At 45.0% G+C, this 17,432-nt stretch overlaps 1 protein-coding gene across 1 annotated transcript; it reads right to left on the bottom strand.

The window, feature by feature from the left end:
- Positions 1 to 2,024: 2,024 nt before the first annotated feature.
- Positions 2,025 to 16,649, bottom strand: PtA15_2A238 (uncharacterized protein; the record flags this gene model as incomplete). Its single annotated transcript, XM_053166238.1, has 15 exons — positions 2,025 to 2,435; positions 2,505 to 2,602; positions 14,443 to 14,546; positions 14,634 to 14,654; positions 14,754 to 14,772; positions 14,864 to 14,919; positions 15,046 to 15,109; positions 15,211 to 15,275; positions 15,359 to 15,377; positions 15,468 to 15,526; positions 15,627 to 15,863; positions 15,931 to 16,027; positions 16,115 to 16,167; positions 16,273 to 16,509; positions 16,576 to 16,649. 15 exons carry the CDS (start codon positions 16,647 to 16,649, stop codon positions 2,025 to 2,027), a joined length of 1,614 nt encoding a protein of 537 aa, XP_053017480.1.
- Between the last annotated feature and the right edge of the window lie 783 nt (positions 16,650 to 17,432).

Below are 17,432 nucleotides of genomic sequence, written 5' to 3'. Positions count from 1 at the left end.
TTATTCATCTCAATTCTTGTGCTCAAGTGTTTCTTGAAGCGGTTGAGCTGAGGATCTTTGCTCCGGATAATAGATTTAAATTTAGACATTCCATCTAGATATGTGTTACGGTTCTTGTCTATTTTTTTCCCTTTTTTCTTTGGAAATCGATCCAAAATGTCTCGATTGTTGGCCATCAATATTAACATCTCAACGGATCTCTCGGTGAGGTGATTTTCCCGAGACTGATAAATGACCTTTGAGCCGCATTCAATATTCAGGGAGTGCAACATCTCTTGAAGCTGGTAGAAATGCAAGATCAGTTAGATTATCTATTATAATAGTTTTGATAAATAGTTTGCCAGCGTACAATGAGGATATTGGGCGAGAAGATTTCCTGCAGGCGTTCTATCTGAGTGCCAATCCCACTCTTGTTGTGGAAATATTTCAGCCTGTAGTTCTGGATTTCTAACCAGAAATCCTTGGGCACAAAATGATTGGGGCGACCGGTGGGAGTGACGAGGAGGTTGTGGCGAAGATACTTGCTTAGAGACCGGTTCAGGCCCCCAGTGAGAAGCATTACTGCTCGCGGTAGGTGCGTCAAGTAGTTTCTTATTTTGCTGATGGACTGAGACATCACACACCATTTCTTCCAAACAATCATTAACCTCCCAACATCGCCTGCCTTCATAGATCTCTTGGCCTCCACCACAGACAAGAAATCATGTAGCTGGATCAGCATGTTGTGGAGTTTGGGACACTCCCGGGCATCAGCATCTTTGCGTGCTTGGGCTGAGCAATATCGATCGTAGCACTGATTGACAACTGCATTCCATTGGTCGGTTGGGATGACCGGTCGATCTGAACCTAATTGTTTGCGTTCGGTCTTCATGATCACACTATGTGTCCAAATGTAAGTACATACGATTTTGAATGTTAGAAACTACATCAGACAAACAATCAGGAGCAGTCATGTGGTACGAACCGTAAGCAATAATACAGCATGGACTCAAAGACTTTTTCCATCTGATTAATCATCAAGGTGAAGTCTTTCTTTTGAATGGCTTTCTCGGCGGGGAAACCCAAGGCCTGCAAATATTGCCAGGCCCCACAGTCCTTTGAGTCACTCACATTCCCAAAGTGATGCGCAAATATTCCAGTGGCAATGTTCCATAGGGTATGTGATGCCCCTAACTGGAAGTAAACATTGTTCAGTTGGTCCTGAGGATACGCACTAGGTGACCTTTGAGATTTCAGACAGTTGAAGTTCTGGACGGTTCCGAGGTCGCCATCCATTGGCTGAAGGCGGCTAAAGAAATCTTCAACAGAAAGGCCGGACTGGCCAATGATCAACTTAAAGACTTGCCCCACGCCCTCGGCTGAGTTGTCTGATGCATTCATCAGCTTGAGCATGTGGAGTGTTGGTTTTTTGGGTTCAATCTGCTCGAGTACCGGCGGGGACATTGGGATTGCAGTCGCTCGATCTTTAGGGACTGCAAGGTACTCAAATAAAACCTTTGCAATCTGCGATTTCCAAACCATGGCGTCGGCTTGATCCTCCACGGGCGTCGGCAAGAAAATGCGAGGTTCAATGGGCATGGACTTGACCATGTCAATTGAAGCTTGGAAGCTCTGCAAGGTCAAGTCTGACTGATCAAGCGACAAGAGAAATTCGCGATGTGGCACATGCACATAACCCCAGGTCCCTCTAAATGTGTGAGACCTGTGGCCGACCAACGGTTCATGGACCCGTTGTTCCATGTCAATGTTGTCGATGCATATAGTCGGCGCAATTGGTACAGATTTGTTGAGGCTCATGGCGACTTTGAGGTCAGCTGCGGCCTGTCTTGCAAGGGAACTCATAGCCGACAAGGCTGACCGTCGGGAAGCACTCAATCCCACGTGATTGAGGTACTCCTGCACTCGTTCCGAAATCCCACAAGCCATGAGCCTCACCGCATTGTTGAGCTGCAATGAGTTGCACCGGCGGTTGACAGCAAATGCCATCATCGAGCATACTGTCAGGACAATCTAAATGGGAGATGTCAGCTTGAGGAAGGATGTAGCTGAGGGTGACCAAATCCAAAATTGCTCACCCTACGGAAGCGCATAGTCGCAGCATCATGTCTGTTGGGGTTTGGCTCGTATCCAACAATATCAGGAACATGAGTGGCATCTGAGGAATCGTCGGGGTTGACACTGGCGGCGTTGGGACCTGTGCCATCAGGCGGAGCCACCTCTTCTTCCTCATTACCCCGGTGATTTTGTCGGTTCGGTGCAGGATGCATCCCCATCAAAACATTTGTCAGGAACGGCATGTTGGTCATGAGTGTTGCATCTTGACGGTCGCGGGCTTCAGAAGAGAAGAAATCTGCTGCAACTGTTGTCAAGCTTTGGAACAACCCTTGAGGATAGGCTCCTCTGGGAGGCTCCTCGTGACGAAGAATTTCAATTGCCTGGATTCAAGGATATATTCATAAATGCAGCCAAACTTGATTAATAACCAGCGATAAACATGAGCATACCTCGCCTTGGATGAATTCCTTCCAAGCCTCCCTGCCTGTAGGAGATCTTTTCATGAACACTCCCAGCTCCTGAAGAAATCCCATTGTGGACTCAATTCCTGTTGGTTGAGCCCAATATCAGCGCAGATAAGCCAATTGAGGATTTGGTGAAGTGAGGTAGTGAAGCATAAACTGCTTCGGGGTCATTTTGTGGGGTAGGTTGCGGAGTACCTCACAGACATCAATTACCTTTTGGTCTGGGGTGATTTGTGGTTCCATTGTTTTACTAAATGTGATCGGGGTAGAAGGTAAGTATCTAACAACTGCACTCGGGATGATTGGATGCGGACTGTTGCGCCAACGGTTTGGGTAACTACTTTATACTGTTATGACTGGTTATGTGCACCTGTGCACGCAGATAAGCGGATATGCTATAACATGTTTCATACAGGAATGGAATTTTCCCGGTATGCAAGCTACTGGAAGATGTGTCACACTAGTTCAATATATGCATTTGTACAGCTCAAGGAGCCCTGAAAATCCATAAGTTTGAAGGGTCATGGAGCGTGAATGGTTTGACTTCTATGGGTGTGTGTAGCGGGAAAAGATGGGGAAGGGTGAGACGAGTCTCCTGGTCCAAAGGGCATGCGTGGGGCCCTTTGGGAACACGGTCTAAATTGAAAAGGCACAAAATCCCCACCAAAAAAATTTGGAAGATGGGAATCTCTCAGCCCAGTTTGGGGACATTAGTCCCAAGTCCCTCCTTCGGAGGTCGCGCTTCGCGCGAGGGCGCTTCGCGCCAGCCCAGGCTGTACCAGGGCCCTCTGAAGGGGGGACTTGTGTTAAGTTAGGGGGGTACAGTGTAAGAGGATCTCCAAAAGAGCTGCTTTTGCGTGGCCTGAGTCCAGTTTTGCCAAGCTGGACGGTTTTTTTAGCCTCCAGTGTGGCGATCAATTCTGGAACACATGTCAAATTGTCCACAGAGCAATCAGTGCGGAGTGCGGGTGATGCAGAGCGCAGACAACGCGGAACGCACAACTAAAGGCGGCGGCGCGCGGAGCTGGACTCAAACTGAGCAGGCCAGCGCGGAATGGCTAGCAGAGGTGGTGATTGGGGGAAGCAGTGGCAGCCAAAGCGGGCTACATCAGCAGGCGTAGCTGGGGCGGAGGCGGCGTGTGTGATCCTGACATCATAGTCTATATAGGGGCGTGGAATTAAGCTAGGGAAAGGGGTTTGACGTTGGTTGAAGGCAAGCAGTGGAGACGACAGGATTTAGTGTGAGAGCAAAGCTTGGCAGATGACGTGTGTGCGTGTGTATAGCGCTTGGTGAATAACGAGTGCGCACGTGTGAACAGAGTTGGCAGATGGTGTGCGTGGGAGGCGGGCGGAGGATATCTTTTAGTTCTCTTTCTTCTTTTATATAAACCCACGGTGGGGGAGGGAGGATTCTGCATCACATACTCCCCACAGACTCTCTTTTGTGGTTTTTACTTTACTTTTGCAGACTATTGTGCTTCTGTTACTTTTGCGTACATTGCGGACTTGCTTTATGTGTCACGGTTGTGCTTGCTTTATGGCTTTTTTCTTGCGTTTTGCGGAGTTTTGTGGCGGAGTTTTCTTCTTTATGCAGCGGAGATTTATTTTATGGTTTACTTTTGCAGAGATTTATAATTTGCTTTACTTTATTTACCCTGCTCAGAGCCCTACAACATTGGCGGAGCTGCGGAGCGGAGTTCTCTGAATCACCCAGCTTTCTCCGGGATAATCTTGCGGAGGAGTGGCGCGGACAATTTTGTGAGGGTACCACTCTCTTCCTCTACACTGGCAGATCTGCTGCCAAAATGATTGGGTTCTGCTAAAAGGCACCCTTGGCTGCTTTCTTTGGCAGGGTGGTATCCACCCCTGGCTGAATCAACAGTCTGTAATATGGACTGCTGTGACACATTGGTTGGGACATCCTCAGCTTTCAGTCTGCTAAAGACAAGCCAATCCACCCCCTGACCCTAGCTCAACTAAGCCTCTCAAATGGAGGGCTTGGGGGAACCTGCATGGAGGGCTCTCTGTTATGAGAGGCTTATGCATAACACCTGAAAGCTTGCAGACAAAGGGAGGATTTTTGAAACACATTTTAAAAATCAACAAAATATGTAGGGAGAAATCTGAGTAGAAAGTTCTATGGGTGGTGCTGATGCACACCCTTATCTGTTTGTTTGAGGACTAAAATTCAAAACTGATTGAAGGAATCCGTTTTGAAGGTCAAAGGAACATTGAAAGATATTACATTTCAAATTCTCTGAAGATCTTTCAGCTGGCTACTATGGCAGAGTCACCGTGACATAAAAATATATAATAAAAATACAAAAAGTAGTTTTACATATGAACAAGACATTATTAATCTTACATATGTAAAACTATGCATAAAAATTAGTATATAGATACAAAATACTTAGTTACTGAGACTTAAATAAGTAATAGCTGTATTCTGACTCTACAGGTAAAATAACCTAGGGTACCTCACTTACTTGTGCCCCTAAATATAGTTCCTTTCTTGTGTAAATTAGCTTTGAAGATTCAGCAGGTGCCCCATGTCCTGTGAGCATGCACCTGTATTCTTATATCCCACACCAGGAAAAAAAATAGTCACTTGATGACAAGTGACATCATGCCAGCTCCAGCGAGCTACCCACCATCTACCCACCATCTAACCACTTTCAGAATTTCCACAGGAGATCCTCAGTTTTCACTGGGCACCACTGATCCCCATTTCTGGTCAGCTGATACTCAGCTTTAGCTCCAAGCTTATGCTCAGCTTTTTTGCCCAGCTCATGCTCAGCTTTGTTGCCCAGATCAGAACCAGTCCTGGCCCAGCTGCGTTTCAGCTTTATTCCACTCATGGCTCATCTTAGACTCATACTAGGACTATCATTGGCCCAGCCAATGCTCAGCTTTGGACCAGTATTGGCTCAGCTGATTTTCAGCTTTGGATAAATCTCAGCCCAGCCAATGCTCAGATTCTGAGTCTGACCACTCCTGTAACATCTTATGCTCATCTGTGGACCAGCCTTGGCTCAGCTGATGCTCAGCTGTGGATCAACCTTGGCTAAGACAATGCTCAGCTGTGGACCAGCCTTGTCTCAGCTGATGCTCAGCTGTGGACCAGCCTTGGCTCAGCTGATGCTCAGCTTAAAACCAGCCTTGGCTTAGCTGATGCTCAGCTGTGGACCAGCCTTGGCTCAGCTGTGGAACAGCCTTGGCTCAGGTGATATTAATCTTTTGAATAGTCTCAAAACATCTGATACTCAGGCCCCGTTTGGCTGCCGCGTTATACGTCATAAATGGTCAAATTTATGACGCGCAACCCCCGGGGGTTTCAACGTTTTGGTGGCAACGGGGGGCGAACTTTGGGTCGCGGCGTCATAAATTCAACCATTTATGACATATAACGTGGCAGCCAAACGGGGCCTCAGCTTTAGAATAGCCTTGGCTCAGCCAATGCTCAGCTTTGTACCAGAATTGGCTCAGCTGATGCTCAGCTTTTGAAAAGTTTTGGCCCAGCTGGTGTTAATCTTTGGAACAGTATTGTCCCAGCTGATCCTAAGCTCTGCACAAGACTTTTCCAAGATGATGCTCAGCTTTGGACCATTGTTGGCTAAGCTGATGCTCAGATTTGGAATATTCTTGGTCCAGCTGACACTTGAATTTGTATCAGGCTTGGAATATCCAATGCTCAGCTGTGGCCCAGGCTCATCCAATGCTCAGCTTTGGGCCAGGCTCAGTCAATGCCTACTGCTCAGCTTATGATGAGCATCAGCTGTTCCTGGGAAAAAATTAGGATCAGCTGACTGTGCCACATTGAGTGCTCTGGTGCAGTCCTGCAAGCTCTACAAGTGCTGGTGGAGCAGACTTGGAGCAGCGCTGGAGTAGCTCTGGAGCAGAAACCAAAGCTGCATCATGTCACTTGCCATCAAGTGACTATTTTTTTTTCCTGGTGCCAATTACATATGTTTATTGGGGGTTACCGGCGCGCAGTGGAGGTGGCCAAGGTCCATGGACAGTGCCCACTAGAGCCCCAGCCAACGGCTATGGCCAATCAGCATGGTTCACATAGACAGAGGCCAGCCCGTGTCTCACCACAACCAGCCTGATCCTCAGAGCTACAAGGAGTAAAGCGCTCAGACACATTACGGTCTAGGGAGCCAAGGTGTTGTGCCCCTAAGGCAGTGTCCCCTGGATTAGCCTGTTGAGCACGCAACAGAAGGGCAAAAGACCAGGTATTTAAGCCACCCTATTGAGAGTGATTGGTTTCTTGCCCGTCATCCAACCTCAGTCAACTGTTTGTGTTGAGAGTGAAGTTTGTGCCTTGACTTGAGCTCTTGTCTCATGTAATGGACATGTCCTGTGAATATCACAAGACATGTACATTTCTTGGGTTCCTCCTCTAGTCTCCAAATTTCCCGCGCTCAACCTATTCTCAAGGTCAAGTCAATCCAATTCGTCTTGCTTGTCCTTTGTCTCCAATACAAGTCTCTGCTCATTGAACTCAACAGGAAAGACTCTCTCAGTCAGTTCAATCAACAAACCCAACAATCTCAACATACTTAAACTCAAAGCCTCCTCATTCCTCTTGCCTCCTCTGGGGAACCTGCTTGATTCATCTCTCAACATTATCTTCAATAGTCTTGTCACTTCACAATCTTCATCTTTCTGACTATCCGTTCCTCCAGAAGACAAACAACCAATTGGTCTTCAAACTCATCAAAGCCTCAAGCTAAATCAATCACCTCATCAATCAAATCTTTCTTTGGTTGTATGTTGCGCTCTTGTTTCTTGTTAACCATTTGCCCTGAATGACAATGTTTCCTTTTTAGTCTGATCTTTATTCCTATCTCTTGTATCATCTCTCTTTTGTCGTGCTCTTCTTTGTTGTGTTTGTCTTCAGGTACTTTTCCTTCTCTTTCTATTTTTGTCTTCACTTTGTATCTCTTTTTCTAACATATGCAATTACTTCAGTTTGAAGTCTCTTCCATCTCCGGCCAAACTATTTTTTGCTACCTCCCGCCCTCCCTTTTTGTGGGGGCTGACATTAGGCACTGAAGGCTCTCAAAAAGCTGTCCCGCAGAGGAGATCTCCCCAGCGCCCACGGCGCTCAGAGCGCGGGCATGCTGGTGGATGAAACCACCCGGCGTCAACCAAGAGGGTCTTCTCTAGCCTCGACCCATACATTGGGGAGTTTGGGGCCCACCCAAGGTGGCCCGGACTCTCCTAAGAGGCTAGGCCCAAGGGAAACCCCCTGGCGCCTGGAGCTCCAAACCTGTACAGCTCAAGAGGGCGCAAAAAACATGGATACCCAGTTTCAGTGAAAACTGAGGTGTTGTGTACAGTTTAGAAGATGGCTTTATTTGTTGCGTGGTGCATCCAAGCCCGCGTGCTCTGTTGCCTGGAAGCTCAAGCCCGCGCGCATGGTGTGCATATATGCATAATGAATAAAAAAGCCCGCAAACAAAGCGCTTGGGCTACCAGTAAGTAAGAATTGGCCAGAATACACCTCACTAGGAATATTACATGTGTTATATGTACTATACACATGTAATTAACTATTAAATGAGATTTAATTACCATGTCATCTAATACAAATACTTCCCACGTGATCCAGGACTAGAAGAACACGTGTAGCGTGTGCAGGAGAGCCTAGAAAGCATCCTAGCTTCCCCCTAAGCCTCACTACACGTAAATTACACCTGTAGTAAGTATGTAGAAGGGGTCAAATAAACTGGAGAATTAAATAAGCGCCTCCAGAATCTGTTTAAAGCACTTCTTACACGTGTACAATCCCACAGAACTGGTTCTAGTACATTCTGTGGCACATCTTGTGAGAGATCAAAGATCTCTTCACTGGGGACAGTCTTGAGTGGGCTCAAGGAGCGCAATTTCTAGTACTTGGGGCTGTATTTCAATAGCTAGCTTGGAGAAGAATATAAAAGGTCCAGTCTTCTTCTCAGTATATGCACTCCAGGAGGGAGGTGGGGAAAAGGGAAAAGGAGAAGAAGGGGAAAGGAAATGCTAACCTAGCTTGTAAGGCACGGGGCAACAGGGATGATAAGTCCTGCTGCTTACATAAGGTGTGACATGTATTTATTCTGGAACCCGCGGTGCACGGGGGCCTCAAAGTGTCACAGAACCTCCCAACCAGCCCCTATTACATGGTAAAGCATGTGTAAAATCACACAGAACCTCTGTAAATGGTCCTTGGAAAACCTTATATCCAATCACCAAGGTTCCACAACCAAAAGCGCCTTCTAGCGCAGCCAATTTGCCTCATAATGCGCCCACAAGTGTCCCTCCGTCCCCTGAGAGCCCCTGGGGCCTGCCTAGGCTATAAAAAGAGCTCTTTCTCCGCCCAAAAAAATATTCCCAAGATTTAAATTACGCACTAGAATTTTACCCGCCTTCAACAGCCTCAACAGCCTGTGATTTGCCAGGTAAAAACCTAATTCAGTGATCTTTAGCCCTATTTTTCCGCCCTGAAGCTGTCCAGTGTCCACCCTGCCCTCAAGATTACCTTTTCTGAGCGCCTCCAACTTCCCAACTTCACGCCTGAAAAACCTCAAGTGACCCCAGGGTCTCACCGGGGGGGGGATGTGTGGCACTCTCTAGAGAGTGCCAAACCATATGTTTCTTTGGTGACACTAGCTGATGTCATCTGTGTGAGCATGCAAGGAGCAGGCTTCAAGGAGTTTGATCTTATGTGGAACTAAGACTGATCTTTGATCCAATCAAGGTTGTGCACACTGTTAATTCAGTGGAGATTACCTTCACTTAATGCCTGGTACACCCCAGAATTTACACTTACTGGTGTGTATTAGCCATCAAGATGAGACACTCTCCACTCAATGACCTTGTTGTACAGAAATTGAGTGGAGATACCCTTCACTTGATGAATGTTGGACAACTATTGAGTGGAGGGTGTGTCCACTTCATGGCCACATGTAGAGTACCAGCCATCAAGTGGAGTCATCCTCCCCTCAATGATCCTGGTTTTATGGTCATTTAGCTCAAAGATTCTCCAATCAGTGACGGGTGTGTACCTGCCATTGAGCAGAGGGGTTCTCCACTCAGTAACTGGTGTTTATAGGCCATTGAGTGGAGACACCATCCAATTGAGTACAGGTCACTGGGCTGGGAAAAAGCCAGTTTGATGACCAGTAATACATGTTGGTCACTGAGATGGGCCTTTCCTAGCTTCAAGTACCAGTATGTACTATACATTGCGCTGGGAAAGTACTGCCACAATGAACAATACATACTGACCATCCAGCTCTTCTTTTGCAAGCTGGGTGGCCAATATATATGGCCTCCCAAGCTCGGAAAGGCCAGATCAATGACCAGCATGTGCTGGTAATCCGCCTAGTGCTTCCTTTTCTTGATGTCAAGTGTGTACTGGTCATTGTATTTGAGTTTGGAGAGGCCGCGGGTTGATGACAAGGGAATTATGGCTGTCAAGCGCGGCCTCTTCCAACTCAATTGTGGTGTTCAAAGTTGATTTATGCATGCATCAATCATAAATTCATAAACTTTTCTTTGCAGGGGATTGCACGGATTTGATTATGTAATCCCCCTGAAAAAGATTTTTGAATTTATGATTTATGCATGCATAAATCAACTTTGAACACCATAAATGACCAGTTTATCCTGGCCATTGAGTAGGAGAAGCCTTGGCCTGATGACCAGCACATGCTGGTCATTGTGCCAGCCCTTGGTGGGCACTATACTGGCCACCCAGATTGCAAATGTGCATCTGGATGGCCAGTATGTGCTGGACTGTTCTTTTGGTGGGGGCTTTAGCAGCTTAACAAAAGCACATGTTGTTCGTTGAGTCTGTGTACATGATCATCACTGCAGCAATCAACTGCTCGGAAAGTCTTGTCCAAGAAGCTCTTACAAAGATGTTGTCCAACAGCTTCAGCAATCTGTTGGGTCTTTATTTTGGAAGTTGTTGGACGAACTCGGTCCAAATACTACTTGGACAAGACTGTCTGAGTAGTAAGTTAGGCAGTGCAGCCACTTGCAAATGTCTCCCCTCATGTTTTGCCGAGACCTCATGTTTTGCCGAGAATGACGGTGGACATTGCAAACAAAACAAAACCCCCCGGGGACACACGGGGAGACCAAGCTGATCCCTTTTTCCCCCCTGCAGCCGTAGTTGACTTGTTCCCAGTTTGAAAATTCCTGCAGACAAGTTTTTTTATTTATTTTCATCACATATGCATGAAACTCCTGCCAATCCAATGCAAATGACTTTGATTGGTTTGGAAACAACATTTCCATAATGCATCAGCATTATTCAACACCTGGTGCTGCTTAAGGATTGTTTGTATGCACCATTATACATCATAAATGGGTGAATTTATGATGTGGGCCCCCGGGGGCTTGAAAATATTGGTGGCAATGTGGGGAAAACTTCAGTTTGTGCGTCATAAATTTGCCCCATTTATGACGTATACCAGTACGTCCAAACAGGGTCTGAAAAATCCTTCAACTCTTGGGTGCAGAAATTCATGAAGAACCATTCTTAAAGGAGCAGAAATTGATGCAACTATATTTTTAATTCCTCATGAATGCAAAATAGGCAGAAAATTTTCACCCAGAAAGTCTTCCTAAAGACCACAGTTGTGCAGTGAATTTGTTCAAGAGATATCTCCAATATGATGTGATGAAAACTGTTTTGCTTACAGATCTTGAGGAAATGATTAATCAATTAGAACAGTCAACCAACCTCAAGACAAGCTTGTATGAAGAAATGTATCTATTCAAGACAGGAGTGCGTCTGATTGGAACATACTACAAAAGTTTTAATTTTGAAAAATGGAAAGAATTTTTTATTTCAGATTTGTTCCCCCTCAACTTAAATCACATCAACTACTTCCATGGAAAGAACCAATGAAAACAAAAACATCCAGCAAGCCAATCCTAACATCAACCAATAGTTTTTCATTCCACCCAGCAAATTGATGGAAACAATTCACAATGCTTGTTTTTTACTGAATTTATTCTCTGCATAGCTCACCTAAGCTCACCTGCATTTCAAAGAGGGGGCTCAAGTCTGATGATGACTTGTTCCCTTAAGTCTTTACAGTTTATTATGATTCTTGAAGCAACATAAAATTGAAAATCATGTATTGTCTGAGCTCTGGGACTATAACCACAAAAAAAAAATGAGGGGACTAGGTTTCAGGTGATGTGAAGCTAATTCCAGCCTTTATTCCAACCTTAATCCTAGGAATAATTTTTGAAATCCCCTGATGATGACAAGGGGGCCATTGTTATTCAAGGGGTGTATTGTTGGAGTATCACTGGACTTTCACCACATGTTACTGCATGTCACCTGACACCTATTCACATCACTTTTTTCATGGTGAATATCACTTAATTTCCCTTCAGAAACTATATGTTTTCACGTGAATGTTAAGAAAGCAACTCAGAGTCAAACTATATATTATTTCATGTTTCAATGAACAACGCTGGGCCGCTACGCTACAGGGGCACTTAGCGTTAGCATAGCGGCGCTAACAGGAGGCCAGTTTTCCTGTAGTGTTAGCGGGATTTTACTCCGCTATCACCAAGCTTTAGTGTAGCTTTTTTTTCTGGACTAACGCTTTTTTTAGCGTTAGCGCAAAAACAAATCCGCTACGCTAACCGTTAGCGTAATGGGATAGGCGCTAACGGATTTTTGCTCCCCCGGTAGTGTAGCGCAATGAATTCCCGCTACGCTAGGGCGGCAGAAACTGGGCAGAAATGACATGCTAGTTTTTTTCCTGTATTTGCGTGACTGCAGGAAAAAAAATGGAGTGTTATTTCTGCCCAGTTTCATCTCTGTAGTTGCGCGGGGACAAAATTGGGCTGTTTCTGCCCAGTTTTTTCCTCAGGCGGCGCTAGCATACACAAAATCTACGTTAAAAGCTAGTGTAGCTTTCTTCTAAGCTAGCACCGCTACGCTAACGCTATCCAGACAAAATTGTAGCGTTAGCGGCTGTAAAAAAACAACCGCTAACACTACGCTAGCGCTACACAAGCGCATTCTTCTATCTTGTTAGTGTTAGCGGGAAAATCCGGCCGCTAACACTAGCGCCACCGTAGCGTAGCTTCAAAAAGCTAACACTACGCTACGCTAGCGCTAATGTTAGCGTAGCTGGCCCACCGTTGTGTTTCAAAATGCCCTATGCTCTCTTTCATCTGTAACGCTTCAGTCATTTTTCTCATAGATCCTTTTATTCTCACATATTTTTGTATTCCAACTACAAGAATTCAAGTTCTGAACCTACAAAACAATTCTTTTAACTGGTTTCATGTGTAACTCAAGTGATTAGATTAATCAAATTAGATTTGAGGAACACTTCTAAGATGAGAATTCAGCATTTTTTGATTTGACAGTGACCCCATTTGAATTTCCAATTTGATTGTTGTGAAATCTCACAGTTATGTTTATATAGTATGCACAGAGTTTTGTTGTGGTGATAATTTTGCAGTATATTGCAAGCTGAACAAAAGTCTACAAGGGGTGTCTGACTTGACTGAGTACCTTGCCCCTTGTGGCCACCAAGTGAAACTTGTAGAGGAGTGCAGCACCACCCCTCAACAGAAGTGCATCTTGCATGGCTCTTGCCTGTGGCAGCAAGCTTGCAAGGGTTTGTTTGTGGCAGGCAAAGATGGAGGTTGTGTTGGGAGTTCAAGTCCACACGTCCCGGTATTGTATTGGGGAGATACCCCTTCCTCCCCAAACTTAACACAAGTCCCTCCCTGTGCTCGCGGGGCGCAAGGACCCTCCCGCTTGCATTTGGCTTGAGGCTGCCCAGCCGAATGTTTTGAAAAATGCCTTCCAACCCAAATATCACCGCATACCCCTCTGATTTATTCACAGCCTCCCATACCATTATAATCCTCTTCCATTTCTACATAATCTCAGCAGTCCAAAACAACACCTACCACCTTCCCCTGAAAAAAATAAAATAATGTAAAAATTCCACCTCTGGCCTGATGTAGACCGGATAGCCAGTCCGGCCTAAACACATGAAAGTAAAGTTAGATGTCATACATCAAAACCTGTGGGACTCCTTACCTATGTGTTGTAGCCCAAAGGGGCTACACACTCTGAGCCTCGCCACAATTGTGGTATCTTCCTCATCCTGGATGTGAGTCCAGGCTGTGAGCTTGTCAATCCATACCATCTTGTGTCTCCGAGTCCCTGTGCCACAACCTGCCACAACACTATGCACTCAAGAGACCTGCCAATATTAATGCAATATATACTGGAACTTGAAGTGTTCTCAAAAATTATTATACATTTCTTATTATAATACAAGAGCATAGACACTTCATTTTGGTCATCTAACAACATCCACACAACATACAAAAAAATAAATGTGATAAGGCAGATTTATTATTAACAATTATACATAGGTTGTTTTGTTAGGAAGGGGTTATGGGATTTCTTTCTCCGCTACCGTTGTTTTCCTGTGGTGATCTTTCACTGCGTCACTGTTCCTACCTAAGCCGGAGAGCATTTTGGTGGGCCATTTCTGATCTTGTTTGTTGTCGAAGAAATGCCATGTCCCACGGTGCACTGTGCACATTTTTCACATGCTTCCTGAGGTCGGCCAACCTCTTGAACTTCTTAGTGCAAAAGGTCTTCCCAGCTGGCACCGCTCTCACGGCATGGTAATTACAGGCAACTGTTTTTTTTTTTTGAAAGTAGTCAGCATTTTCTCCGATATAATGAGACAAATTTGGTGAAAAGTGAAGGCTTTGCGCAAGATAATTGGAGGGAAAAAAAGCTTACAAAGTTGATTCGGGTTGTGTGTGACCCAGTGCCCTTTAACATTGTCCTTCCTGGACATCTGCTTCCCGCAACCAGGGAATGTGCATACAAACATCCCTGTTTGACTGTTGATTGAATATAGCGCACCTTGGCGCTTGCTAGAGCCGTGACCTGGAAGCTGAGATTCCGGTTCAGGATTTGATACGACAGCTAGGCTTTCCGGTACTGTTCCGGTTTGTTGCGGGGAATTACTATTTTGGATTTAATTAACAGAGGAACAATAAGCTTCAATTTTCAATCAATGAAGCACCCAGAAAATATGTCCTGAATCAACTCACACATCATTTTGACCATTGTTTCTGTTGGACAATTGGTGTGAGTAATAGTTGAAATAGAATATTGAAATACTTCTCAGTCGTCAATTCAAGCGATTACCAATACAAGGAATCAACACTCACCGTCCTCCCGAGCTGGTAGCTACAACAGTTTGAAATTTGTGAATAAGATTGATTTATGAATTAGCCAAAAGTTCCTGACTAATTATGTGTTCCTCAAAAAAAAAACTTACATGGATGATTGTACCCGCTTGAGGGTGTTCCTGAGGATAAGGTCAGCGGGGTTTGGCTGTCGGAAGTTGCATGATTTGGTTGTGATTGTTTCGTATCAATAAAGGAGCAAAATTGCAACATCAAGCACTCAAGTTAAGAAAGGAAATACCCTTATTGTTCCAAGCGGAACTAAAGTGCTCACAAATTTGAAGGCCCATTGTCGTATGAGCTAGACGCTGATGCAAATGTTTCATACGTTGCTGGTGCTTTATGGGCAAAAAAAAACATTCCGGTGATCAAGAGAAAGGGGAGAATGAGTTAGTGTTGAAGAAAGTGATTAGTCATAAGGCTGCATGAAGAGGCTCACCGGTTGAGTTTTCCAAGTGAAGTGCTGGTGCTGCATAAGAATGATTATCGGTGGTGAAAGGAACCCTGAAATTTGAAAAATCATGATTAATATCCAATTCCCTTGATTTAAAATATGACACGTTTGCCAAAAGGAGACCGTGACTGACAATTGTTCCGAGTGCACACCTGTAACAAATTGAAAGTTGTAGATAAAGTTGATTGGTAAATTAGCCAAAGTTTCTTCAGCAGTTAAGTATTCCTTACAAAGAACCTTACCATCCTGGTTGTTGAGGCTGTATGGTGCAGCGTTTGTGTATGACAATGCGCTGCTATAGCTGAATGATTTGTTAGGTAGGATTTTGTGTCAAGGAAGTAAGTTCTCAAGTTAATGAAAGAAACATCCTCGATATTCCATAAGAAAAGAAAAGTACTCACGCCTGTGTCCCCCAAGGCTGAGGCTCGTTGTAGTAGGAGAAGGGAATTGAGGGGTTTGGATTGGCGCTCGGTACTTTGCATTCAGAAGAATTTCGCGGCAAGAGAGGAGGAGGGGGGAATAATTTAGTGTTACTTGAAATGATTGATCCGTATGCCGCATAAACTGGCTCACCGCTTAGATAGTTTTCAGTTAATGCTGTTCCTGCGGACCAGGAAGCCACGTTGATAGACGAAGGCCTGGAAGGTAGGTGATCATGTTTACTTTTCAATTTTTCTCGAGATAGAACGCAAAGACAACACCTACCCAGCATTGAACGCGTCCTCAGTCGTCTGTTCCTCCCAAGGCTGAGGCCCGTTGTAGTAGGAGAAGGGAATTGAGGGGTTTGGATTGGCGCTCGGTACTTCGCATTCAGAAGAATTTCGCGACGAGAGAGAAACATTAGCCAAACTTTCTTCAGCAATTATGAATTCCGTACAAAGAAGCTCACCATCCTGGTGATTAGGGCTGTATGGTACAGCGTTTGTGTATGCCGATGAGCTGCTATAGCTGAATGATTATTTAGTCAGTATTTCGTATCAAGGAAACAAGTTCTCAAGTTAAGAAAAGAAGCACTCTCGATATTCCATGAGAAAACAAAGGACTCACGTCTGTGTCCCCCAAGGCTGAGGCGCGTTGTAGTAGGAGAAGGGGATCGGGGGGTTTGGATTGGTGCTCGGTACTTTGCATTCAGAAGAATTTCGCGGCGAGAGAGAAGAAGAGGGGAATAATTTAGTGTTACTTGAAGTAATTGATCCGTATGCCGCATAGACTAGCTCACCGCTTAGATAGTTTGCAGTCAATGCTGTTCCTGCGGACCAGGAAGCCATGTTGGTAGATGAAGGCCTGGAAGGTAGGTGATCATGTTTAATTTTCAATTCTCTCGAGATAGAACACGCAGACAACACCTACCCAACATTGAATGCGTCCTCAGACGTGTTCCGGTTTCCGAATACATTTGTGTTCGAGGAGGATGCTTGTGCCATGATTGTCTGTTCCTAAATCCATTTTAACGCAAGGTAGAATGAGGGCAACGAAAGTAAGCATACAAAGCCATGTGAGCTATGATAAAGAGGCCGGTCTGAGGTGAGAGTATCAATCAAGACAGACAAAGACGGATGTGTGGAGGATAGACTAGAGAACGGTCACGAAATGTTGCCAATCAATTGATAATGATTTGATTCAACGGACTACTGTTTGATTTGGGTTGAGCTATCTGTCTGAAAATGTGATATTGAGAAGCTAGATGAAAAATTGCAATTGAAGATCTTACCTGCAAAGAGTTGAAGAGTTCCAGAAGGTTTTTTTTGGCAGATAGATGGGATAGATGGGAGGATGTGATCGACGTGATGGATTGGATGGTGGGTGGGGAAAATGTTTTTAGAGGTGGTAGCGACTTTTAAGCACCTCCTGCAACACTGCGAACTCGCCAACTCGGTTGAATCAAAGGGAAGTATGTATTTTGGGTATCCACTTATGAGGCGGGCCCCAGAGTCATTGTTTAGCAAGAGTAGCTTGCTTGAGAACTTCTTTGTGGTCAACAGGACGTCTCGCACCAGAAGGTTACCACAACAATCTCAGCTAGGCTACTCAACTCTCTTTACATTACTTTTCGACTAGGAGGGAAAGACCAAAAGAAAAGGAATGCAATATGCATGGCTCCTAAACGAGGTGATCTTTTGCTCAATGTTAGGATTACTTGGGGGGTATGATGAAGGACCGAAAAGGTGCTTACCCCCCGTGAATGATTCTACATCGTCTGTTTTCAT

Source organism: Puccinia triticina, chromosome 2A (assembly GCF_026914185.1).
Source record: "Puccinia triticina chromosome 2A, complete sequence".
Classification (NCBI taxonomy): domain Eukaryota; kingdom Fungi; phylum Basidiomycota; class Pucciniomycetes; order Pucciniales; family Pucciniaceae; genus Puccinia; species Puccinia triticina.
Note: the sequence above shows the minus strand (reverse complement) of the source record. Positions and strands in the feature narration are given on the sequence as shown.